Source organism: Eubalaena glacialis, chromosome 12 (assembly GCF_028564815.1).
Source record: "Eubalaena glacialis isolate mEubGla1 chromosome 12, mEubGla1.1.hap2.+ XY, whole genome shotgun sequence".
Taxonomy (NCBI): Eukaryota; Metazoa; Chordata; class Mammalia; order Artiodactyla; family Balaenidae; genus Eubalaena; species Eubalaena glacialis.
Window position 1 is genome coordinate 28,437,134 of NC_083727.1, and position 26,990 is coordinate 28,464,123.

General features: G+C 35.4%; 1 protein-coding gene across 4 annotated transcripts in view; it reads left to right on the forward strand.

Moving 5' to 3' along the window:
- Positions 1–26,990, forward strand: part of AHI1 (Abelson helper integration site 1) — a 203,435-nt gene that overhangs the window by 63,549 nt on the left and 112,896 nt on the right. For all 4 annotated transcript variants that reach the window (XM_061206760.1, XM_061206762.1, XM_061206761.1 and 1 more), the window contains 3 exons: positions 6,686–6,882; positions 10,633–10,659; positions 24,130–24,247. In XM_061206760.1, the coding sequence (XP_061062743.1) occupies positions 6,686–6,882; positions 10,633–10,659; positions 24,130–24,247 (342 nt within the window). The remainder of the gene's footprint in view (positions 1–6,685; positions 6,883–10,632; positions 10,660–24,129; positions 24,248–26,990) is intronic.

Genomic DNA, 26,990 nt, shown 5'->3' on the forward strand with positions numbered 1-26,990 from the left:
CTTTATTATGTAATATTAAATTTTAATGTAACTACTTTTATAATATTTTTGCAATAAGGTAATGTCTAGTTGAAATAAATTTAACATCTGTAGTTGTACGTATAATTTAATGGTGTTCTTGAAGTACTAATTATGAATGATTCAAAAGCAAACTCAGATGTTGTAATCCTCATACTTGGATAAGACTAAGCAGTAACATATATAACTGATTGTAGGTTAGAGTTTTAGATATCTATTATTAGCTTAGTAGGAGAAATTGAGATAGAAATGCCAAATTTTAAGACATACTGAAGCTACCTATTTCTTGGTCATATCCTGAAGCATCTGTTTTAATATTCCACACATGAGGGATACTCTGATTGAAAGTTTATGTCATTCAAGGATTCAGGACGTATAGAAAACGTAGTCAACTTAATGGCTTTGAGCACAAACCAGAGCCCTGAATTCCTCATCCAGGCATTTTCTTATGCTTACATTGGTGCTTTTTAAAGTGCCCCTAGGGAACTTACCTGGTGGCGCAGTGGTTGGGAATCCGCCTGCCAATGCAGGGGACACGGGTTCGAGCCCTGGTCCGGGAGGATCCCACATGCAGTGGAGCAACTAAGCCCGTGCGCCACAACTACTGAGGCTGCTCTCTGAAGCCCGTGAGCCACAACTGCTGAGCCTATGTGCCACAGCTGCTGAAGCCCACACACCTGGAGCCCGTGCACTGCGACGAAGAGTGGTGTGCACTGGGGAAAGCCTGCGCACAGCAACAAAGACCCAACACAGCCAAAAATTAATTAATTAGTTAATTAATTTAAAAAAATAAATAAAGTGCCTCCAAAAAGAGGTACAGTTCAAAATAGACAACAGTGTGGAGGGAAAGACTGAAGTAGGAATTAGAGCATTTTGGTCCTAGACAAAATGCCATCACCTTCTATTTGACCCTGGTCAAAAAATTTATCATTTCTATATCTGTTTTTTCACCTGAAAATTTAAAATAATACCTGTTCTATTTTATCTCAGTGTTTTATCAAAGGATAAAATGAAACTAGAAAGCAAGGCATGGAGCATAGATATGTGAAGCAGGCTGCAGTAGGGAAATCCTAGCTATTTTCTGTAGCAGTATACATGTCCCACACTTTCAGTTGAATAGCATGATGTGTGATGATTGATAATGGAACAGGGAATCAACAAAACTACAGTGCATGTACTTCAGGGGATTTGGAGACAGTTTATTATATTTTCGATGTTCAACTAACAGATTTGCTGAATGATGGTAGACCCTCTCCCATTTGGTTGGCTATGAGACATGAGTCTTTTACACTTTCTTGTATAGCTTTTTGAAGTTTTATTAGTGACACTTTATAAGTTCTACATGACATATAAAATATTTCAAGAAATACAAGATTATGAACAGGCCCTGAAATACACTCAGGCTACTAGAATTGAAGTATCACTCAGTAGAACTTCTTTGGTCCATTGACGCAGTTCCTTAAGATTCGCTGAAGCAGGAACAAGTCAGGCCCAGTGAAATACAACAAAAAATTGTAAGCCCTTGAACATTCTTGTCTTAGTCAATTTGGACTGCTATAACAGAATACCAGAGACTAGATGGCTCATAAACAACAGAAATTTCTTTCTCACAGTTTTGAAGTCTGGGAAGTCCAAAATCAAAGCCCTGACTCTTTGTCCAATGAAAGCTCACTTTCTGGTTCATAAACAGCACCTTTAGCTGTACCCTCACATGGTACAGCTAAAGACCTCATTGGGATCTTTTTTATAAGAGCACTAATCCCTTTCATGAGGGCTCTGCTCTCATGACCTAATCATCTCCCAAAGGCCCCACCTCCTAATACCATCACCTTGGGGGTTAGGATTCCAACATAGGAATTTTAGGGGAACACAACATTCAGACCACAGAGATTCTCTTCACACCGCAAGTGTGAGAGGAAGAGAAGGAGGATGCTGCATAACTGCTGAATGCTAGGAAACTAGAGCAGTAGACCTACCAGCTTACAGTAATCATAGTATAATTAGAAATAGAAATATTGATAAGTAAATTAGGTATCCAGTAAGATGACTATACACAGTAACAGGGGTATGTGTAATAGCAGATCTTGACCAAAGGTATTAAATGTTGAACCACAAAGAAATATTACTGTTAATATAGTGTAAGAAAAAGACCATGCTATTTTTTAGTTGTACTTTATTATAAAGTCAATAACATAAGTACACATAGGTTTTAATAATAACAAACCTTGTATTATTTTCAAATGCAAAGGGCACAGAATTGAAATATCTTATTTCCTCCATTCTTCCTCCTATAAAGATAAAGATCTCCTGAGGAAAACCACATTATTTTTTTATAATTGTTTAAGGCCAGAACATACACAGAAGCACTGAACTTACTATATAAATCAAGAAGGAGTGTCAGTTATGAAAACATTTTAAGAATTTTTTTAATTGTGTAAAGTCTAGAATCCCAAATTACAGGTGATAGTAGGTAAATTTAGAAGTATTTTGATGGATATAGGAAGGAAAGGAAATTGCATTTCCTTTAAGCAAATGTAGTTGCCACCTCTGTGTTCTCAGCACCATGTCCATTGCTTTGCTGTACCACTTAGCACATAGCAGTAATTTCTTGTTGACCTCCAAAAATTCAGACCCCCAAGAGCGGGGCAGTGTTTTTGTATTCCCAGAGCCTGCTCTAGTGCCCTCCTCTAAGAGTCATGAAAGGATAGGGATGAGACTTAAAATTGTGAGTTTTAAACATATTAGTTAGGTTAGAGCTGAGTTTTAAACATACAAAGTTAAATTAGTACAAGGAAGAGAAAATGACTAAGTGAAGAAATACAGTTACCTAATTGCACCATCATTCTCTAACCATGGCCTCTATGAAAATGATTTAGAAACCTCTGAACTGTTAGAAGCATGGAGCTTGAAGGAATTTCAGAAATCATCTATTATAACCTATTTTACAGGGAAATAATCTGTATAGTCTTACACAAATAGGTATTTGTGGAGGGCTGGGGAGGGGAAAGAATGCAAGAACTTGATAGCAGCTTGTTTGTAGTTGGTAGTATCTGAGAAACTAGGTCTTTATGAATATTTCTGCAGATTTTTTTTATGGCTGTCTTCACAGAACTAGAGGTGCTAAAGATAAAGTAGGGTGCTAATTTGCCTCCTTGAAATCCAGTCAGGTGGCTTTTGTATAGAAAATTCCCTTTAGACAACAGAAACAAGTATTCATAATTGTTTGGGGTTTATTTTTGTCATCTGTATCCGTTTAGGCCATTTTAATCTTTTCTGAAAGGCATCCTTAATGCCTGGAAAAATAGACAGATAAATATTCAGGCAATTGCCTTTTGTTATTTTTTACTAGTTAAATAAATTCCTTTTTTAAAAAATTAAAATAATACATGTTTAGCATAGCATAATACTTAGAAAATACAGTTTGGCAAAAAGAGTAAGGTAAATACCCAAATCCTACTGTCCCGTATAACTGTTGCTTATATCAGCCTCTGTGCTTCTAACGTGTACTCACCCACTCAGGACTTGAGGTGAAATTGTAGTTGTGTATCTGGCAAGTACAAAAACACAGGGAGTCAGAAAATGCCATTAAATAGTTAAACCCAGTTTTACTTTCCATTCTAGTAGCAAAAACCAATGAAATGTTAAGAGGACAATTTTGAAAAGCAAATCAGGCAAAGATCATGGAACGTGATTTTTACGTGTTGATTCATTCATCCCTGACCCATCTACTAAAGTCAAACCTCCAGTCCATTGAGCACTCTTCTTTTACAGCTTCAAAGTTTCTCTTTGTTCTTTAAACAATCTTTTATTTGCGGTAAGTAAATGTTCTGAGTGCTATGAAAAGAAATCCAAACTATATACTGAAAAATAGTAGTCAAACCCACAAAAATCTAAGTGTAGGCACAGCTACACTTCCATCTGAAAACGGTAATTGGTGCTGAGGAACGTGCATCACTGCAAGGGTGGGCTGTAAGCAGGTCTTCTCCCTCAATTACGTCCCCTGGTTCTTAACCACCATCAAGGTCTTCAGGGAGAGAGCCCCAGTTATCATTGAGCTGTTCTTCACTTAGAACATGTGAATGAAGCAGTACATGAATATAAAGATCAGAGACCTGAATTTTTTTGTAGGTGCTATTTCAAATTCATGCTTCGTGAAACCAAGGTTGATAACTAAAAAAAAACAGTGATCATCCTTTTGTATATTCATTTTATTGCTTTATAAACTTTTTTCTTCCAATTAATAATACATTATGAACAATTTTCTATCATGATAATTATACATCTGTACATAATTTTAGTGGCTGAATTCCCTTTCTTTAAATGAATACACCATAATTTAAACAACTGTTGTTGCATAATTCCACTATTATATGTTTTTCAGTATTTTAAAGAACACTTCAGTACACATCTGGCTACCCTTACTCAGTTTGTTCCGTGGGAACAAATATCTTGAGGTACAGTGGGATAGTTGAACAAGCAATAAAAGAAGCATCACTTTCTAATTTGCCTTCTTCCTCTTATTTCTTCCTTAATTAGTAGTGAAGTTGAATATATAGTTCTCCTTTTTGTGAATTTTCTGTAATGGTCATTTGCCCATTTTTCTGTTGGATTATTCATTTTTAATTGATTTTATGGGGACTCTTTGAATATTAACTCCTATCACTTTTTTGTGAGCAGTTTTATTGAGGTGTAATTGACATATAATAAACTGCGTATATTTTAAATGTACACCCTGATAAGTCAACACATATTTATATACTTGTGAGACTATCACCTCAACCAAGATAATGAACACATCCATCATCCCCCAGAGTTAACTTTGTGCTCCTTGGTCATCTCTCCCTACCTCCCCCTCCTGCCAGACAAACACTATGAATTAATTTGCATTTTCTAGAATTGTATATGAGTGCAACAGTATATACCACGTACTTTTTTTGGTCTGTCTTCTTTCACTCATAATTACTTTGAAGTTAATATGTGTTTTAGAGTTTATCAATAGTTCCTTTTTATTTCTGAGTATTATTTTATTGTATTGATATATCACAGTTTGTATTTCCATTCACCTGTTGATGGGCATTTGGGTTTTATCCAGTTTTTAGCTATTACAAATAAAGATGCTGTGAATATTCATTTACAAGTGTTCGTATAAACATATGCTTTTATTTCTCTTGAATAAATACCTAAAAATAGAAGAGCTGGATCCCAGCGTGGACATATGTTTAAGAAGCTGCCAGTCTGTTCTCTAAAGTGGTTGTGCTGCTTAACCTTGCCACCACTAGTCTGTATTTCAGTATCTCCGTATCCTTGCTAAATTTGAAATGGCCAATCTTTTAAATTTTAGCCCTTGTAATAGGTATGCTGTGCTATTTCATTGTGGTTTTAATTTGCTTATCCTTAATGACTAATGATGTTAAGCACCTTTTCATGTGCTTATTTACCATCCATGTATCTTCTTCACTGAATCATCTGTTCAGATCTTTTGCCCATTTGTAAAACTGGCTTGTTTGCTTTCTGATTATTGAATTTTGAGAGTTAGGTTTCTTATATACAAGTGGTGCTCTATCAGATATATGATTTGCAAATATTTCTCCCAGCCTTTGGCTTTTCTTCTAATTGTCTTAAGAGTTTGAAAGAACAGACGTTTGAAATTTGTATGAAGTACAAAATTGTCAATTTTTTTCTTTTATGGATTTTTAAATTATATAATTGTATAATCAAGAAAATACTATTTTAAATGATTACTTTTTATTTTTTCTCCTTTGTACTTACAGGCATTTAAAAATTTTCAAATTCATTTATTTAAATGATCAAATGAGATATAATGTATGTGAAAGCATCCTAAAAATCATAAAGTACAATACAGGTGCTAATACCCTCGTCGTCGTCGTCATCATCATCATCATCATCAAAAACATTCATCCTTTGAGCCATCTATTCCACTCTGGGGTATTAAATCCAAAGAAAGGATTCTTTTAAAAAATAAATTATGAAAGTACTTATGCATAGCCTATAATGAGGGAGAACAGAAAACACTGTAAATATTTAGCAATAGGAGAATACATAAATAAACTATTTATCTATTTATCCTTAGATGAGACATTGTAAAGCATTTATAAATGGTAATTACATAGTTGTAGAAATATGCAAAAACTTACATTTAAATTGAAAAACTGTTCAATTGTGTTTACACTATGATATCTTACATAAACTGTACATATGAATAAAGATAGGGGTATGAAGATATGAAAACAGTTGTTTTAAGGAAATGGGTTTGTGACTAATTATTTTTATTGTTTTTGTGTTTTTTTTAATTCTGTTATATTATGCCTTTGATGTTTTATATTGTGTTTTCTGTATGCATCTCTTCAAAGTTAGAGTCCCCTTCCAATGTGTTATGTTTACCAGACCAAGACACTGCATGGCCTTCAAGGCTCAATTATACTACCTGACATGAAGTTATCTATGAAATTATTGTATTTCCTTCTTTATGGTTTACAGTATTTAATAATTTCACATTTTGTTCATCATGTTGTATTATTATTACCCAGTATCTAAAATGTATTATGTACTTTCTGATCATTCCTTTAATGCTACAATTTCATGGCTTAATTATTTCATTATGCTTTTGCCGTGATGATTTGAACTAATTATGGACTAATTTTTCCAGTTGCCCAGCAGGAGGCTGAAATGTTCAAACGCTACAATGGAACATTTCCATTACCTGGAATACACCAAAGTCAAGATGCTTTATGCACCTGCCCTAGACTGCCTCATCAGGGCTCTTTTCAGATTGATGACTATGTCCGCACTGAAAATTCTTCAATGAAGATGCAGCAAGTGAAACAGAGGATTGATTCTGTCACAGTATGTTTACTTATTTTATGCAGTTGAGAAGTTGGAAACTTTAAAACCATTTCAATTCTGTTTTACATTGCCATGCCAATAAATATTAACTGAACGAAGTAGTTACTTAAAACTAGGCTTTCTTATACTTTTATAGTTCCTTTCTGGTACTTGTTCTAAAATCACTAACTGCAGTAAACAAACTGAACTTAGGATAATCTATTAGGCTTTCCTGACTTGATATCTCTGTAAAGATCAGCCCAGGACTTGTTTCTCTATTTTAAAATATATGTGTGTATATGTGTGTATACGCATATATACAACATGCAGACACGCACACACAGCAAATACCAACCTGGGAAAATGTCTACATAAAATGTATAAATGGAACAGCCTTCTTAATATGCAAGAACTAAATAATAAAGAAAATAGTGAGACTTCAACAAAGAAATGGATAAAAGAAATAAACATGTACTTTCAAAAAGAGTAAGTACAAATGTCTCATAAGCATATTTTAAAGTTCTATCTCACTTCAGAGAAAAGTAGTGCCACAGAAACCGGATATTGCCTGTAAAACTGGAAAATAGATGATGAAAATCAGGAGGAAGATGCTTGGTTAAAAGCCGTGTGGTATTCTGTTGGTGATAAATTACTATACAGTGTTTCTCAAAGATAAGTGGTAAAATGTATTGAGAAGCTTGAACATCCTTAAAAATACTTAGGCTCTTTGACCCTAATAGTTCTTTTAGTGAGAATTAGCCTGAGCTCCTTGAAGACAGGGACTTTGCGGGCTTGTTGTGTTCCCCCTTGTGGCACAGTGCCTGGCACTTAATAAATATCATCCTTTCCCCTTCTCCTTTGATAGGGATATTGACCAGTTTTAAACCCAACATAGGAGGAACTACATTGAGACATCTTTTAGTTCTGACTGTACTTTCTTCCTCTCTCCTTTCCTTTCTTTAGAAAGTTAGAGAGTGTGGAGTATACCAGAGGGCAGATCACTCAGACAACGGGTTCAGCTTTAGTTGGAATATGGGGGAAATTTTTTTATATTTCTCAGTATAAATTTTAGAATAATATGACTATAAATTAATATTTCAGTGTTGTAAGACTTTATATTTTAACATTTTAAAATAATTGAATAATGAATGTGTTCCAGATTTTAAAAGGAAGTATGAGTAGGTAAATGGAGTTCTAAAAATTAGAGAAAAATATTTATTCGCTAGGAAAACAAATGGCCCTTGTCTAAAATCTTGCATGGCAAAATGATTTCATCTACAGACTTAAGAGCAACTCACAGATAGATATATAAAAACAAGTTTCCTACCATCTGTCAATCTTTACACTGTAAAACTTAACATCCTGGAATCACCTTGGGCTTATAGCTTTTCTCCTGCATCATCTTTTACAGCTGTCATCCTCAGATAAATGAAAGGAAAGTAGATGTAAAAGAAAAATAAAATCAGAAAAATATTTTTTAAGATATGAAACCAACGGTAAGGGGAAAGTAAATTGATAATTTATTATAAGAGAAAAACTTGTTTCTCATAGAATCATTGATTTATTTGGCTTTTACTAAACTTTTCCTTTTAAAAATTATGCTTTGGGATTGAGGTAGATTGAGGCTGCCTTTGGAAATGAAAGCTTTGTCTATTTGCTGTGGTTTTTGAAAAACCATATATTTCCCGTGTTAAGAGAATTCTCTGAACTTTTTTTTCAAATGCTATCTGCAGTGTATTTTCTCTGAGAATGTATGTAGTATATATGGGAATCAAAACAAAATGTCATCTTTGTTCCCACGGAAGCTCCATTCTTTTTATGTTTTGCAAGCATTTAGGTTGACTGGATTCTCACCTTTTGTCACAATGCCTTTTCTCTTGTTTCCTGAGCTGTGTTTTGGTAGACCCTAAATTCCTTTTCCTGTTAGGTTTGTTACTTAGTCTAAAAGGCTCTGTCACTGGTCTTCTATGTAGAAGTCTAATAGAGCAGACTATATTACTTCTATATTGTAGAAGACTGTATCCCTGGAGATACTCCTTTCTTTGTAACCACAAAAGGAATGTTTTTCTGATAAAATACAGTTCAAGTTTAGGGTATGATTTGTGTGTGTGTGAATTGCATAATAAATTCAGTTCCTCAGGTATTTCATAGGTGTTTACTCATGTATGAGAAAAGGATGCCAAAAATAGATAATTTTCTGTTCTTGGTAGCTTTATCATTTACTCATAATAAAACTCATTTAACTGTTTCGTACTTAACAGAGCCGACTTTGTGCTACTGCTGCAGCAATACCTAAAAGGCTCTGCAATCCAGATAAGACCTCACGGGTAGACAGTATCTTGAGAGCAGTGACACAACTCTTTCTAAGGTTTCAAACCCAGAAATTTGGTCTTATTAGTGTATCCGGAGCTGCTCAGAATCTGGGGTACCTGGTAATAGTAAACAGTTCCACAAAAAGTTGATTTATAAACTTAAACATCTTATAATGAAAGGTATACCTCTCCAGCTGCTTGAGCACTCAAGACCACTCGCCCTTTTAAAAATTAACCCAATATCTGGGTCAGTGATCATAGAGCTGATTGTTAAGCAGAGTCATAGGAATAGGGATTGAATGGGTTTTTAAATGTTTTATGCCAATTTTGAAAAAAAAAGATTAATTTTCTCTACCTCACAGGAGATTTCACTTTATATAATAATTGGTGATAATTAACATCTGTTTAATTATGAGTAGAAACTGACATAATGAATTCCTGGTACTGTGCTAAGTGTTTTACATGTTCACTGTATTTAATCCTCAAAACCATCCTATAATGTGGATGCTAGTATTATCCCCATTTTACAGAAGATGAAGTTGAGGCTTACAGAGATCAAGCAATATTCCCAAGGTCACACAGATGGAAACACTGGAGCTGAGATTCAGTCCAGGCAATCAGAATCTCATGCCCACAGTCAGTTTTACTGTCTTCTTTTAGTGATTGAAATTACTAGTATCCTTTAGATGTAGTCTATGTCCCTTAGAAATTTCTGGATTAAAAAAAAAAGGACACTCTTCTTTTTCAGTTTTTTTTTTCTAAACTCCACATTGATTGTTACCATTTTTCCCTAGTGCTGTACTAGGCTGATGATATATGCTGGTTAACCTTAATTGGACTAGAATATTATTTGTGTCTCCCTAGCAGCAAATTTACAAGTCATCTATTTTGTGTTACCTTTGACTAATTTCTTTTTCAAAAGTGACTTTTTCTTGGCCTTATCCCATGAGTTGTAGGCAGTCCCTTTCTGTAGCTCCTCCAGTCATATCCTTTACTCCTCAGAAGTGTTTACTATTAGATTTCCTCTGAAGTAAATTATTAATTTGAGAATTATATGTATGGGTATTCTTATTTATAGAGATAACTATATACTGCAGTTCAGAGTGTGTCTTTTAGATATGTTAGTGTCCCAGTACAGAATTTTAGTGTTTATGCTAAGTTTACTGAGGAGACAAATTTTTCTTGAGGCAGTTACATGTGGGCCCTGCAGAGTCTTGTTTGTCAGTGCGTTTTGCTTTGGCAAACCAAAATCATGCCATTGAGTCTCTTTAATTTATACTCTTTCCAGCTCATTGGAACAGTGCAGAGTGACACCTGCAGGTGATAGATTAAAAAACACTCTCCCAAATGTTGATTTTGGTTATTAAGAGATTAATATCTGAATGTGTTAGAAAGAGTTGATATTTTATTAAATGAAATTATGAGTATTTCTTTACTTATTTTATCCTATTTCTTTTAGGAGGTGATACGAGCCTGTGCTGCAAAGGTGAGCGGTTTTTGTTGTTGTTTTTGAATTTTATTTTATTTATTTTTTTATACAGCAAGTTCTTATTAGTCATCCATTTTATTCATATTAGTGTATACATGTCAATCCCAATCTCCCAATTCATCCCACACCCCTCCCCCACTTTCCCCCCTTGGTGTCCATGCGTTTGTTCTCTACATCTGTGTCTCCATTTCTGCCCTGCAAACCGGTTCATCTGTAGCATTTTTCTAGGTTCCACATATATGCGTTAATAATACGATATTTGTTTTTCTCTTTCTGACTTACTTCACTGTGTATGACAGTCTCTAGAGTGAGTGGTTTATTATTACCAGGAAGGTAACTTTAGTTTTCATTGTGATGCACCAAAGAATTGAAACGTACCATTCATAGTTGTAATAGAACTTTTACAAAGTTCATCTGATACATATCTTCTGCATTTGAGCTCGGATTTATCAAGGAATCGTAATACTGGCACCTGAGAACTCAGCAAGTAGCTTCATATTTTTGAAGATTTAAAAATATTAAGTGATTGGGATATACTTTCAGTAAAGGGCCAGCAAGATCATTTCTTTCTCTGAGAAAAATATTATATGATACTTTATAGGTAAGAGACAGCAATACAGTTCCAATGGATGAATGCTGAGTAAAGTGTATAAGCCTTGAAACGAATGTAAGCCTCACATAAACGGCAGCGATATATTGTGCTGATAATGCTCTGGATCATTTATACCGTGTTTCATACTTCCTTTCCCATTTAACTATATAACAATCCTGAGAGACAGATTAGATATTATTGTTATTCCAATTTTAGAAGAGAGGAAACTGAGGCTGAGAGAGGTTAAGTGATTTGCCCAAGACCCCAAAGTTGGTCTGAAAATGGAGGTATACAAAAAGGCCCTTGATTATTAATCAATTTCAACTAAATTGTATCTGAGATGCTATCAACACAGCAGCTTTCTTCCTTCTACAAGCAAGGTTATTTTATATACAACCTTTAACTCAGTTGTCAAGAAAATAAGTTTTATTTAAAAGAGTTGGAATAACACCACATGTTTGTCCTTCCCTCTTATTTTCTTCTGTCTGTTCCCAAAATTCAGTTGAATAATTAGACATCCATTTATTTATCAAATATGATTATGTATGTCACAAAGTGAAAGGTGAGACCTCCAGAAGGGAAAGAATTAAAGTGGTATTAGTATATTCAAAGACTGCTTTATATAATGTCAGTGCAGTGGAAATACTGTTTTTACTCAGTAGACACCTCCTACCATGTGGCAGGTGCTTGGAATACAGAAGTAAGTAGGCTATTGTCTCGTTCCACATGGGGCATCTTATGGAGGAAATGTGTCAGAAAACACTGGGCTTATCCCATCACTGAGCTGTCCAGTATCAGTCAGGATCCATCACTTTTTTACCTAATTATCACAAGTCAACAGGAAATAGAATATAGACAAGGGGAAGGAAGATGGGGAAAAAGGAGAACAAGCTATATTCTGACTTAGGCTGCAGATGTTCAGGAAACTTGTTCCTGATAGCAATGATTGGTGTAATGATTGTAGCTCTAAGATTACTAAATCTTCTTAAGTATGTATAGAATATAAAACTGGAGTCAAAAAAGTAGTTTATCCTCTTGATTAGCAGTTCAGAGCTATTTCTCTTTATTTTAACACATGTATTATGTACCCCTCTTTTGTAATGCTGTCTGAATGTCCGGAGAGTAAAGTGTTCTGCACATATTTGGCAAAAGGCTTTATGGAGAACGTCCTCTGCTATTCTGGAAACTTCCTGAGTGTGGAGGTTCATGTCATTCATGTTTGTATTCCTAGTACTTAACAAAAGTAGAATAGTCATTGAAAATATGACATTTTTGGAAATTAATCAAGGTCTAGAAAGATTAACCTACTAGTGTCTTTAGTTATTTTTTTATGACAGTTTTATTGAGATATAATACCCATACCATAATATTCACCCTTTTAAAGTGTACAGTTTATTGGTTTTTATTATATACACAGAGTTGTGCAACCATCACTACTATCTGGAGCTCTTTCATTCCCTCCAAAAAGAAACCCCGTATCTCTTAGCAGTCATTCTCCATTTCTGGGTAGGGACATGCACACACACACACACACACACACACACACACACAAAACACTCAAACTCCTGCTAACCACTAATATACTCTCTGTCTCTGTAGATTTGCCTATTCTGGCCATTTTATATAAATGGAATCATAGAATATGTGATCATTTGTTACTGGCTTCTGTAGATTAGAATAATGTTTTCATGGGTCCTCCATTTGTAGCATGTATGAGTACTACTTTTTATTGTCAAATAAGATTCCATTGTATAAATATATTGCATTTTGTTTATCCATTCATCAGTTTACGGACATTTGTGGTGTTTATACTTTTTAGCAATTAAGAAGAATGCTACTATGAACATGTGTGTACAAGTTTTTGTGTGGGCATATGTTTTTATTTCTCTGGGGTATATATCTGAGAGTGGAATTGTTGGGTCATATACTAACTCTATGTTTAACATTTTGGGAAACTACCCAACTGTTTTCCAAAGTGGCTGCACCATTTTAGAATCCCACTAGCAATGGTTCCAGTTCCTCCTCATCCTTGTCAGCACTTGCTATTTTCTGTCTTTTTTTTATAGCCATCCTAGTGGGTGGGAAGTGGCATCTCATTGTGATTTTGACTTGCATTTTCTTAATGACTAAAGGTGTTGAGTATTTTTGTTGCGCCGTTTTTATATCTTCCTTGGAGAAGTGTCTATTCAACTCCTTTACCTGTTCTTTAAAAAAAGAATTATTTCTTTTTATTGTTCACTTTAAGAGTTCTTTATATATTCTGGATACAAGTCTCTTGTCAGATAGATGATCTGCAAATGTTTTATCCCATTTTGTGGGTTGTCCTTTTAATTTCTTGATGGTATTCTTTAAAACAAAAAGGCTTTAATTTTTATGAAATTAAGTTAATCTGTTTTTTTCTTTTGTCACTTGTGCTTTTGATGTCATATATAAGAAACCATTGCCTAACCCAATGTTCCAGAGATTTACTTCTCTGTTTTCTAGGATCTTTATATTTTTAACTCATATTTAGGTCTGTGATTATTTTGAGTTAATTTTTTTTTAATATGATGTGATGTAGAGGTCTAATTTTATTCCATTTGCATATGGCTGTCTAGTTGCCCCAGCACCATTTATTGAAAAGAGTGTTCTTTCCCCATTGAATGGTCTTTACACTGTTGTCAAAAGACTTTACTCTTAAAAGCAGAATATATTTATGTCATTTCTCATCTGTTACATCCAGGATAATAAATTTTTACCAGGTACATAAGTTTTTTCTTCCCTAAATCCCATCTAGATTTTTATATTGTTGAAGATTTATTCCTTTTTTTTCCATTAACAGTCTTTAAACAAATATTTATTGAATGCATACCAAGTGTGTGTGCGTGTGTGTGTGTGTGTGTGTGTGTGCATGTGTGTGAGAGAGAGACCATGTGCACACATGGAGGATACAACAGTGAATAAGAACATTCTGTTGTAGGGAGACAAATAACAAAAAAGGAAATAAGATGATTTCAGTAAGAAGTGATGTGAAGAAAATAAAATAGGCCCATGGGACAAAGAATGACTGGGGGAAGTTATACTCTAAAGGATGATCATGGAAGGCCTCTCTGAGAGAAATACTTGACAAGGAGCTAGTCCTGTCCTGCAAAAGTCCTCATCCAGGAATAAAACTGGCATGCTGGAGGAGCAGAAAGAACACCACTAAGCTTAAGTGGGATAGTGAGCAAGCAAGGAGGAACAGTGTTTCCTGACAAGTTGGAGAGAAAATCAGGAGATCAGGCATGGCTTTTAAAGGGCCTTGTAAGCATGGTAATGTAGGGGAGGAAAAACTTTACCTTCCACCCTTCTAGTTTCTGTGGCTGGTCTAAGGGTTAAATTGGCATAGACAGATTAACAGGAGAAAAAATACAATTTTAATTACATACATACATGAGCTCCACAAACTTATGATATTCCAAAGGCTGCCAGGTAACTGAGGATTATATACCATCCTGAGCCTAGAAAAGGGATAGAGAGATCTGGGGCTTCAGAGGCAGAAGGCAATTCAAGGGAAGGTGAGAAGAGGAACTGGTTAGTAGACAAGGTTACCCTGCCATGCAGATAAGTCTCTCAGGTGAAAAAGTTGTCCCTGATGATAGCTCTTTTCCTGGTATAATAGATCCCCTTTCTAATGCATTGAGTTGGTCAAAAAGTTCGTTCGGATTTTTTCCATAACATCTTAGGAAAAACCCGAACAAACTTTTCTTTTTTTGAGACAGTCCAGTGAACCTTTTTTTTTTTTTTTAAACACAACTAACTTTTAAAAATTTATTTATTTATTTTTGGCTGCGTTGGGTCTTTGTTGCCGTGCGCAGGCTTTCTCTAGTTGTGTCGAGCGGGGGCTACTCTTCGTTGCGGTACGCGGACTTCACATTGCAGTGGCTTCTCTTGCTGCGGAGCACGGGCTCTAGGTGTGCGGGCTTCAGTAGTTGTGGCATTCGGGCTCAGTAGTTGTGGCTCGTGGGCTCTAGAGCACAGCCTCAGTAGTTGTGGCACACGGGCTTAGTTGCTCCGTGGCATGTGGGATCTTCCCAGACCAGGGATTGAACCCATGTCCCCTGCATTGGCAGGCAGATTCTTAACCACTGCACCACCAGGGAAGTCCCCTGAACGAACTTTTTGGCTAACCCAGTATATTTCCCTTACAAAAGGGTAACTTCCACTCTATTTTCAGAACTCCTGTGTCTGAAGTTTCTCAAAGTAATCCTTATGCCAAAGAGGCATATTTTGGGGTGGCATATTCTGCTATCCTTCTGTAAGGAGTTTAGGATGTTGATTTAATTAGAGAAACAAGTGATTAAGGTGTTAAGCTAGAGAGAATGTGAGAATAGATTTTAAAAGGAGAGTAAGGGTCTCAGTTCAAGAAAGAGGAGATTGTGGCCTGGACTAGGATGGTATTAAAAGATAAACTGAGGCATATTAAACATTTTAAGAGGGTCTTTTGGAGCAAAAAATGATTCGAATTGGGCAGGGCCAAGCCAGAAATCATTAGAAGCATTTCACCAACAGGAGCTGGGGAAAGACTTCTATAGAGAAAAGGCAGAAGCAAAACAAGGAAATTATTGATTGGCTATAGTTTAAAGCCTAGTTGGCTGTTGTGATTAGTTGTCCTTAGGTTTCAATTTTGCAACCTTGAAGTACTTACAGGCTTAGATTTTGTGGTCATAGCTACCCTGGCATTAGAGCCACCTCAGTCTAATGGTCCCCTTGATTAATTAGCTTAACATTGGTAATAATGGAAATGCAAGCAGTGGACAGATTTGGGATATATTTTGGAAGTAGATTCAACAAAACTTGGTGATGGATTAGATGTGGTGTAAGAGAAAGAAATTAGAAATAACTTCTATGTTGCTGCTTTTAGCAGCTGTGTAGATGGTAGCAGTGCTTTTTAATGAGGTGAGGAATACTGGAGTGGAGTTTTCAATATGACTATAGCTGAGAAGTAGGCAATTGGATATATGAGTCTTAAGCTCAGGGGAGAAGCCAGTGCTAAAGTCCTTTTTGTTCTAAACTGTCAGATTTGGTAAGATCACCTGGGGAGAGATTATAGCTAAATACCTGAGGCCCTGGTCCAGGAGGGGGTATGTCAGAAAATCCCAGAGGAAGTATTTTAAGAAAGAGGAGTGATAAACAGTCACATGCTACTGAGAGAAAGAGTAAAATAAGGACAGAAAATTGGCGTGGTGGTGTCCTTTGGTTACCTAGATGAGTGCTGTTTCAGTAAGTGGCTGAGACAAAAGCACAGTTGAAGTGAGTTGAAGACAGAATGGGAGAATATAAAGCAGAGACTGTGTAGGCCATTCTTTTAAGACATTTTAACTGGGGAGCAGAGGAACAGCAACTGGAGGGGAACATTAGATGGACAGTATTAAAGCATATTTATTTGCTGATGGGAATAATTCAATGGTGATGGAGAAGTTGATAATGTCCCATGGAGGTGGTAATTGCTGGACTCAAGTCCTAGAAAATGTGAAAGGGGATGTAATCCTGAATACCAATGGAGAAACTAGCCTTAAGAGAAGGGCGTTTTCATCCTTTCTGGTAGGCAAATAGGTAGAAAGTATGGGTAGATGCTCAGATACAGATTTGATGATGGGAAGATAAAAGAGTTCTCATCTGATTACTTCTGAGATAGTAATTGGTATTAGAAGTCTGTTACATTGCTCTGAATTGCAGTAGCCCTGGACTACTTACACATAAATATATAATTTACAAACTTCCTTGCACTTTCCTTTGTTTAGGAGTGGACTGAAGCATACCAGAAATGGTATGAGTCTATTTCCATTAAGCTTTGTATGATTCCTCACAAATGGAATTAGTCTGTTTTTCTCATGTTCTCAGACATATTTATTCATACCTGGCATGTTATATAATTGGGCTTATTCTGCCTTAAGTTGTAATTAATTTTGCCTGTCTTTTCCAGAATTAAATAATGAATTCCCTCAGGGAGGAACACCACTTTTATTTCTTCCCTCTCCCTCCCCTTCCTCCCCTCTCTCACTTCCATCTTTCCTTCTTTTTAAATTTTACATGGTATTGCTTCCACCTCTAATCTTTACACGTCTGAATTTCCACATGCCTCTGTAAGCTTCTGGAAGCCAGGGGAATTATCTTATTTTTTTCAATTATTGATATCATCTACCCTAAATGAATATAAATGTAACCAAGCTAAAGTTTATTGAAGAATGCTATAAAGGTGAAGTAATGATCTGTATTATAGTTTAAACTATCTTGGAACATATTATTCACTGAAAAATAAAAAGGTTTAAAAAAATAGAGACTCCAAAGAAAATAAGTTTTTAAAACTCCTTAAAAAAAAAGTATTTTGACAGTATTTGGAAGACTGGCTTGGCTTTAGGAGTAGTACAAGGTACAATAGGCCACAAAAAGAAATTATGGACTTTTGTTACTGGATATCTTAGAAAACAGGAAGAACCCTTGTTTTAGGAAAAACCAGGTTTCCTCCTGTCTCCCGCACTCTCACACTCCTACCACACTCCAACATTTCTGACACCAGAGGTGGCGGGGTTTCCCTCATCAAGCAGTTCTGAGACACCAGCTGGGTGAACTGCAACTTAATTCTGACACTGTCTACCTGAAGATAGCATCAAATCCTACAAATTAAAGGCTCAGTCGCACAAGCCTGCCCCCCTCACCCCGCTTCAGGCGCCAGTTGCGAGTCCATGTTACTTGTGCTGCTGACCAATCAGCTGTAAATCGAGATTCCGCCCACCCCCTCCTTGGGTTTGATTGATTTGCTGAAGCAGCTCACAGGACTCAAGAAAACAGTTTACTTGCTATCTATCAGGTTATTATAAAATGATATGATAAAGGATGAACATCCAGGTGGAAGAAATGCATAGAGCAAGGCATGTGGGAAGGGGCGTGGACCTTCCTTACCCTCTCTCTGGGTGTGACATTATCCCAGCACCTCCCTGTGCGCCCCATCCTGGAAGCTCTTCGAACCCCATATTGTCGGGATTTTTATGGTGACTTCAGGTAGGCATGGTCAGTTATTAACTCCATTTCCAGCCCCTCTCTCCTCCCTGGAAAATGGAGAGTGGGCCTGAAAATTCTAAGCTTCTAATCATTTCTTGGTCTTTCTGGTGATCAGTCCTATCTAGAAGCCCACCAAGAGCCACTTCCCTAGAACAAAAGACATTCCTATCACCTAGGAAATTCCAAGAGATTTGGAACTCAGCTTCAGGAACCAGAGTCAAAGATAAAATATAAGAACAAAAGATGCTCCTAGTTTTCTTATCACTTAGGAAATTACAAGGGTTTTAGGAGTTCTGTGCCAGGAACTAGGGCCAGAGACCTATATGTATATATTCTTTTCTATTATTTCATACTCCTGTTTCTAGATTTAAATATGAGTATTAAACCATGTAAATTAATGAGTTTCTTACTTTTAAGCCCATTATTCTGTAATTCTTATCGTCAGAAAGTTACTTACATTTGAGAAGTCTTGAATACAAATACCACCTTAAATTTGGGTAAGGTTTTAAAACATGCACTGTTTTCATATGTATTAATGCATTTGACTTCTGTGTAGTTCTTATTAATGCTATACCAGCCACTTACTAAAGAAAGGTAGATGAAACCTGTTCCTTACCCTCAAGAAGATTACAGTCTGATGGATGATAACTAACAATATAAGTAATCGTACTAAAGTGTTACCAGTGCCATAGTACTAGAAGATGTGGGGATAGTGGAGAGACAAAGGAGGGGGAGGCAAGTTCTACTGGGGGAGTCCGAAAGGCTTTTCGTACATGATATAATACTTGAGCGAAAGCTTGGAGATGAAGTTGGTATCCACAAGGAAGATGGAGCCAGGAAGGAAGCCCATTCCAGGAAACAGGAACAGCATGAACTAAGTCACAAGAGACATGCAACAACCTGGCATGTCTGGGGAGCTGTGTGCAATTTGTTGTAGCTGGAACATAGGAGATGGAGCAGTAAGGTGGGAAAGCTAGGTAGTTGTTATAATATAGAAAGCTTTGTATGCCATACTAAAAAGTATGGATTTTATCCAGTGGAACAGTTGATGATGGGTTTTAAACAGAGTGTTGCTCAATAAAATTAGCATTTTAGAAAAATCATCCTGGTAGCAGTATAGAAGAAGAATTAGAGAAGAGACAAGAGATAGGAAAACAAATCAGGAGACTATTGCAGCAGTAACACTAACTGTGGAGAAGGAGTGGGATCAGATGCCAGAGCACCTGATTGACTTAATGAGTGACTCTGTGTGAAGCATGAGGAAGCAGTCCAAGGTGATGCCCGTCTGTCTGGCTGGGGCAGCTGGGGGGATGGTGATATCTTTCCCTGAGGAAGTGAACAGCAGGGGAAAGTTTAGTTTGGTTTTGAACTTACCAATCAGAAGAGTTTTGTTGGGTTGGCCAAAAGTGCGCGTTTTTCCATTAGATAGTGTGGAAAAACCCGAACGAACTTTTTTGCCAACCCAATATATTGAAGAATCATCAGCATAAAAGGCAGATGAAGCAATGAAAACAAACATTCCTGCCCGGGATAACCATGTGTTGTGAGGGAAGAAGAGGGCCCAGTGGGTCTAGCAAACAACACTGATAGGCAGTGGCAGGATTGCCAACAGAAAAATGGTTTCCCAGAAACAGGAGAGTTATTGACAATGTCAGGTATCTCAGAGGCCTAACTGAATCCGCCAAATTTGATCATTTGAAGTCCACGATGACTTTAACTTCAGTTTTAGTGTTCTGCTGGATAAAAGCTTTGTTGTAGCTGCTTGAAAGTGAATGGTTGAGGTATATGGATAGCAGTTATGTGCTATTTTTCGAGAAATTTAACTTTCAGTGAAGCATAAGGAAATTATGGAATCACAGTGAGAATTTGTTTTCTATTTTTGTACTAAAGTAGAAAGATTTATGCTTATAGCCTTTAGACAAACAGCCAGTAGAGAATTTGGAAGTAGAATTTGGAAGAGTTTTAAGGATATCCCCAAGGGGACAGCTGGAGGGATTAATCTTGAATGGAAGGGTACCTCTTTCTCTGACACTAGGAGAAACAGAAAGGTAGGTGCAAGAGGTATGTTCTTAGAAGTGAGGATTTCGGGGGGTCCAGCACCAAATTTTCTCTCTGGAGTAAGGAAATACACTAAGAGAAAGGAGGTAAAGGTTTGTTATTGCAAGATGCATCGAGGTAGGTTGGCTTTCCCTAAGGCGTATTACTGCTGGATAAGTGGTTTGAACCAGGACTAGATCTTAATTTTGAGCTTCTCACAGAGGAATATATCAGTAATCTTTGAACTACCAGTCCTTGGTGTATGTATCAAGGGCTCAAAAAATCTTGATTAAATATTACAAAATAAAACTTTGTTATGACTGATCCCAATTAGAATTCTAGTTTAGTTAATACAGTATTGGTGAACTGATTTGGGGGGAGATTTTCTAGCACGTTACCTCGCTGTAAAAATTTCTCTTTAATAGTAACAGTGTTTCTTTCTAATCCCTCACTTCACTGTCCCACCTTGCAAGGAAAATATCTGGGGCCTAGAGATCATGTTGTATTTCTCTTTATGACACCATAGCCAACTCATTTCTTAGGTTTTACTAACCTAGATATCACAGAAATGTAAGCTGCTTTTAGAACTTATATTATGAGATGTTAAGAGACCTACTTCAGATAACTTGAATCTCACTTTGGCTCAAGTTTTCTGTTTAACTTGTTTTGTAATATTGGGATTTTAATTTTTACAACACACATATAACTTGCAACAAAACATTTCCTACATACTGTCTAGGTTTTTGAACTGTCTTCAAATTAAAGTCTTATCTGCATTGTTGTTCAAATTTAGTTCAAAAAATAGACAGTTGTCTGGAGGACGTGGGGCAAATTTGTTAACATAAGCATATAGACAGTATTAATATCTTTTCCCTTATCATTTAAAACCATTTGAAGTGTCTTGACAAGTTGAAACTTTAAAAACAATTCTTCAGGTGAATATAGCATATAAAGTCAGCTGAAATTATTAGACTTGTAAGTGTATATGGAAATCAGTGTTATATATCTCCCAGTGGTTTTACAATTTAGTCACTAAAAGGTAAACTATTGCTGGCCTGTTTAGTTTTGTGCATTCAATTTTAGGTTAGAGCAATGACTTTTTTAACATGAATATTAACCCCCTCCTAGAGAATTAGTATTTGCATATTTTACACAAAACTGTTTATACCCAGAAAGAGTAGGCAAAACAGTTTTGTGATTAACTTCGCAGTTCTAGGTGTTTTTTTTTTCTTTTTCTCTATTATGAATTTCATTAAATTTTTATGCTTTTCTTTTTACACAGTATGGAGGTATTAAACTGACTTTGGCAGACTGTGGTTTTTGCATGAAGCAAGCAGAAAAGTGTGTTGTAAAAAGAGGATAGATTGTTGTAGGGTAGACTATCTTAGCCAACCTTTCTGTTGTTGTAAAATTATTAAGCAATTCTTTTCCACAGCATATATTTCAAAAATAGATATTGCTTCACTGTATTTAATGGTTGTTATTATTTTTCTTCCTTTAAATGAAGTAGTGAATATGTGTAAGCTAGCTTTGAAAATACTTGGAGTTCTAATTTCAAATCACTATAATAATTAACAATTATCCCAGCCTTAGAAACTGACTTATCTGCTCTGTTAGGTTACCACTCATCACTTCATGGACATTCGAATAGTCTCTAAGAAATGTGTCAAGAAAGAGCAAATTATAAAAATGCTTCGGAAAAACATGTAATTGTAGATTATAGTTGGGGTTTTTTAACAGCATTTTACTTAAAAAGAGTGACAAGTCTTTCTGTTTGAGTGGAGGCATTTAAGTATCCTCTTCTAGCTTTCTTGGTATCCATTTTTGTTTTAACACAAGTAAATTAAGGCAGATTGTGTGTGTGTGTGTGTGTGTGTATGTGGTGTCTAGCATACACCTGTTCTTTTGCACCAGATTTCAAAATGCTTTGTTTGACACGTAGGATAAAAATTTTTAAGAACACAGAAGTAAAACTGAAAAATGATTCTAAAAAGAGAAGTGGATTTAATAGTTAAGTGATAAATATGTCATTTTGTATATAGTACTTCCATTTAAAAGCATAGCATTCTGAAAAATTTACTGCATCTTCTTACTGCATTACATATTTTTAATTACCCTTACTTGTAGTGCTGTTAATGATAACTAATATTTATATAGCACTTGATTTGTATAGCACTTTAGGTTCCCTTTACCAATGTACTTTGTTTAATCTATTTCATATTTAATATGTTATTTAGTGCTTTATGGTTAACCTATGTGAATAGCACTTTATAATACCAGTTCATTGTTACTGCTCTTCAGGCACATTTCCTTTGAAGCATACGTACTATTTTTATTATCTCCATTTAAAGATGGAAAATGAAGTTCAATGATGTTAGGTGATTGCATTGTGACTTTAGCTATTGTATCAATATAGTCAACTTTAATTATGGTCAGTGTTTAATAATGGCTCCTTACAGAATTTTTCTAGCTGGATAATTTTTCTTAGCATTGATGTAGTATTTGACCCCATCTAACTACTTTGAAAAATATTTTTATTTTTTATAAGATGATACCACAACAGTTTAGGACCCTTAGAACTATATTATCATCTGGTCTTAATTGACTTTTTCACCAAATTATCTTTCCTTCAAGAGAAAAACTTAATCTAAGATATACCATTTACTATCACTGTTTGAAAGAAGGGAAGCATTTACAAACATTATGTAAATAATGAGTCAGATAAAGGGCATGTAACCACAACCCAGTACTATTGTATACAGAACATCAAAAGGGAATTTTTAAATAGTAATACAGTAGAAGTCCTCCGTGTAGTTTTGATTATTTCAAAAAAAGAGAGAGAAAGGAGCTATTTTCATGTACTAATATTTACATACCATAAACTATCATTTAACAGTTTGTTAATTCACAGATTACTTTTGAAACTGTTTCAAATTTTTTCAAAATTAGATCACATTTTATCATGCTTTTTGAAAGTGATAAAAATAATAAGATAAATGAATGATTTATTAATAATGAGTGGCTAGATCACTGCTGAAAATGTTTGAGTTACAAAATGAATTTACTAATTTACTAAACATTTAAAACTTTTTGTGACATGTATTTTTCTACAGTAGCTGTAGTTATAATGTTGCACTTGTTATGCATTTCATTTCTGTGAAACCATTGTACTCAGACAACTATAATAGGATTTTTGTGTTGTAGAACATTGTATTTACTTACAGAAATTTTGCTTGTTCATTATTTTAGTTGTTCTTTGACATTGTCTTAAGAATGAGATTTTTTGATGCAGTGGAAACTATTTCACTTGGCAAGTTAGGTTGCAGCTGTGTTATCTATGTCACCATGATGTATATAAACATGAATATTACAGGTGTTTTCTGTGCAGTCTCTGAAAAGGAAGTACCTGCTATTTCAAAAATGCTAAAGAAATGTGGGTGTGAAACATTTTAACCCTTTCTTAATTGAAAGCAGTCAGGAAGTCACTTATTTTTCACATTTTTTTGGGCATAACTTTTAAGACCACTCTGAGTTACTAATAAAGTCAATTCCATGATAAGCAAACTTGTTTTCAAAGTAAGGCAGATTGACTTTCATATAGTTACGCTTTTACTACCACTGTATTCCTTCTTTGATAAAAACTATTCTGTAAAAACTTTAAAGTTCTGTAAACTCTTAAAAACTAAGCATATAAATCATTACCACTCCTTTTGACATGTGTCCTGGTTTGCATCGTAAGCAACTATTTCTCATCCCGTTTTTGCATCAGTAACCCAGGAAATTACGCTTTCGTTTCTGATTTGCCTTTCCTATTACAGGTTAACAAAAATCTCTCATTTACTTCAACATCAGCCTCTGCACAACAGTCGAAGTCAAAACAATCAAACATGCTGGACGCTCATCAGATTCTGCGTCAATTTGGTTTCTCTCAAACTGGTGAGCCCCTTTCTTACTCTGACTGTTCTTTAAATGTTCAGGTTCTATTTTTTAATGGATATCATTTATTTCACTTCAGAAATATGGCTCATAGCATTGTAATGGTCAGTTTTCGCACCTGATGAATTATATTCCAGCATTTTTTCTTTCTAAATTATTTCAAAAGCAAATTTGAATTTGGTAACTTTAACAGTAGACACTCCCAACCTCTATTCTATTGAGCAGATGATAATTTAAAGGTAGCAAAATGTGTGAGTTTTAAACATGTATAATATGAAATCTGATTCCCTTGGGTAAAGGAACCATAGTTTATGGATAATCACATTTTGTAATTCATTTCAAGGAAAGCCCAGATAAAATGCATTTTGGCAGAAACAGAATACATCCTGCCAGTACTATCGTGTTTCTTCAAAATTAGAAAATTAAGAAAGTATGCAAAGAAGCTAGTTATTAAAATGTATATCAATCACAGAGTTGAAATGAACTATACAATTGCAAATTTTTAGGCTAATGTTTTAAATTAATTTGAATAAGGTTTTCAGAGGATATCGAAGAAAAAGCATCTAAGTGAGAAGTGTGTATTTTTGGTATTGAAAGATGACTATTTCTATTCATTAGCTTTAGGTTTTTTATGGTATTTTTTCTGCTATTGAAGTCTTTTAGAAAGATGAGACCGCTGAGAATAACAAAACAGTTGTCTTTGACAGAGGGTTATAAGAAGAAGAAGAAACTTGAGCTTGAAAAGATCAACATACTTTATTTAGAAATTTAGGAACAATATTACTTTTCTACTTTGAAGGTATTTGGAGTTTACATATGCAAGTTATTTTAATATTGCTACATTTTAATATCGCTGAGTTACGTATTACAGTGGGAAAATACTTGGTTCAGGAACTCTTATGTTCAGTCTGGCTGTGCCTTTTATTATCCTTATTACCTGCAAATGTTAGAATCTTCATTTTAAAACTAGAAATGATGTTTGCATTATATATTGTTGAAGTTCAAATCACGAAGCACACATGAAAGCACTCTATAAGCATAAGATACTATATGAGCGTAACATACTTATATTGTAAACAGGGTGAGTGTGTACATTAGCTATGAAAATACTTTGAGTTCTAATTTTAAATCACTATAATAATTAACAATTATCCCAAACCTTAGAAATTTTAAATTTCTAGTGTTTCAGATACCGCTAGAAGTTAGAGCAATAGCTTTGTTTGTTCTTGTGTACAGTGGGGGGCACACTGTGGCTGCTCCTGTAGACACATTCTCTGCACCCTAACTCAATAACATGGTTTGCCTTCAGACCACATCATTTTAATGACTAGGAGGGAGGGAACCTGTCTCCACCACTTGATCCCTATCTTTCTGCTGAGGTCTAAAATTCTTCCAGGAACAAATCTTTCCTTCCACATTTCAGGATTAAGGGGATAGAACATAAATGTCTGATTGAGTTAGCAGATTGATTAAAGTTCATTCAAGTAGTGTCTTAAGTTTGTCAACCAACAAGGTGTAGATAATAGATATAAAATTCTTTTTCTGTAAACGGAAAGAGCAGAGAGGATAGATAGGAAGGCTTTTGAAATGGAAGAGCGATTACCACTGTGACAGATAAAGACTAAAGATAAAGAATAAAAGGAAAGCCCGATATGATAAAGGCAAGCCTTGCAAACTTCACAACTATACATAGGATTGGCTCCATTTACCTTCAGCTTTCCGTGGCCATATAGGCCTTGAGTGGGCCTTTTAAATCATGCATGTCCCTTGGTGTGTGCACTATCCCAGGAGCATTACCATTAATCTATGTAATACATGGTAAGAATGCTTTGCTTGATTTTTAGTTATTAATATGCCTGACCTCATTTTAAGGCATATCCTTCCTATAAAATTTATTGAGATATTGCTGCATAGAAAAGTTATAAAAGCAGACTATGTAGTCCTTTGCAAAATGGCCAAATCCATCTTATTCATTAAGAAGCCAATCTTTGTGGAAAAAAATCCTGCACTAGGAAACAGGTGAACTAGTTTCTACACCTTACTTCACTTCTGAATGACTATAGAATCTTTAGTAATTTCTTCAGGCCTCAGTTTTCTCGTCCCTGCAGGTAAATGAGGGCTCTGGATTTGGTGAGTTTCTGTCTTAAAAATTCTGTGAGTCTATTCAATATTCAAACCAGTTTTAAAAGGGGATAAATAGTTAAGTGTTCTTGACTGTACAAATAATCTATTAGAATCTGAAATGAAGGACTATGGAAACAATGTAGATAGGATGTTTAAAAATAAAAATCTTACTGAAAAGCTATCAGTTTTTGGCTTTGTACAGTATAATGAAAGACTATTTACACAGAACTAGTCAATATGGGCCCACTGGCCTTCATGCAAGAGGCTTAAGAGGAGGAGTTGATTTGATATATATTATATATAAGTGAGTTTATATGCTGGAAGACAAGACCCAGAAGTGCGTTTACGGTCTGCTGTGACTTCTATTGACCTTATTCAAGGTGAGTTCTGGGTAATGGAGACTGCTAGAAAAGTAAGACTTTCTTTCTTCCTTGGTTTGTATTCTTCAGAGTTTCTAGAATACTATCTTTATTCATTCTAAAATCATTTTAAGTGGCTACTTTGTTTAAGTCCCTTTCTTAAGGATATGGACTAAATATGGCAGTCTCTGCTCTCAAGGAACTTAGTCTGGTTGGGAAGACAAATGAGCACGCAACAAATTTTGTCAGAGTGTGATAAA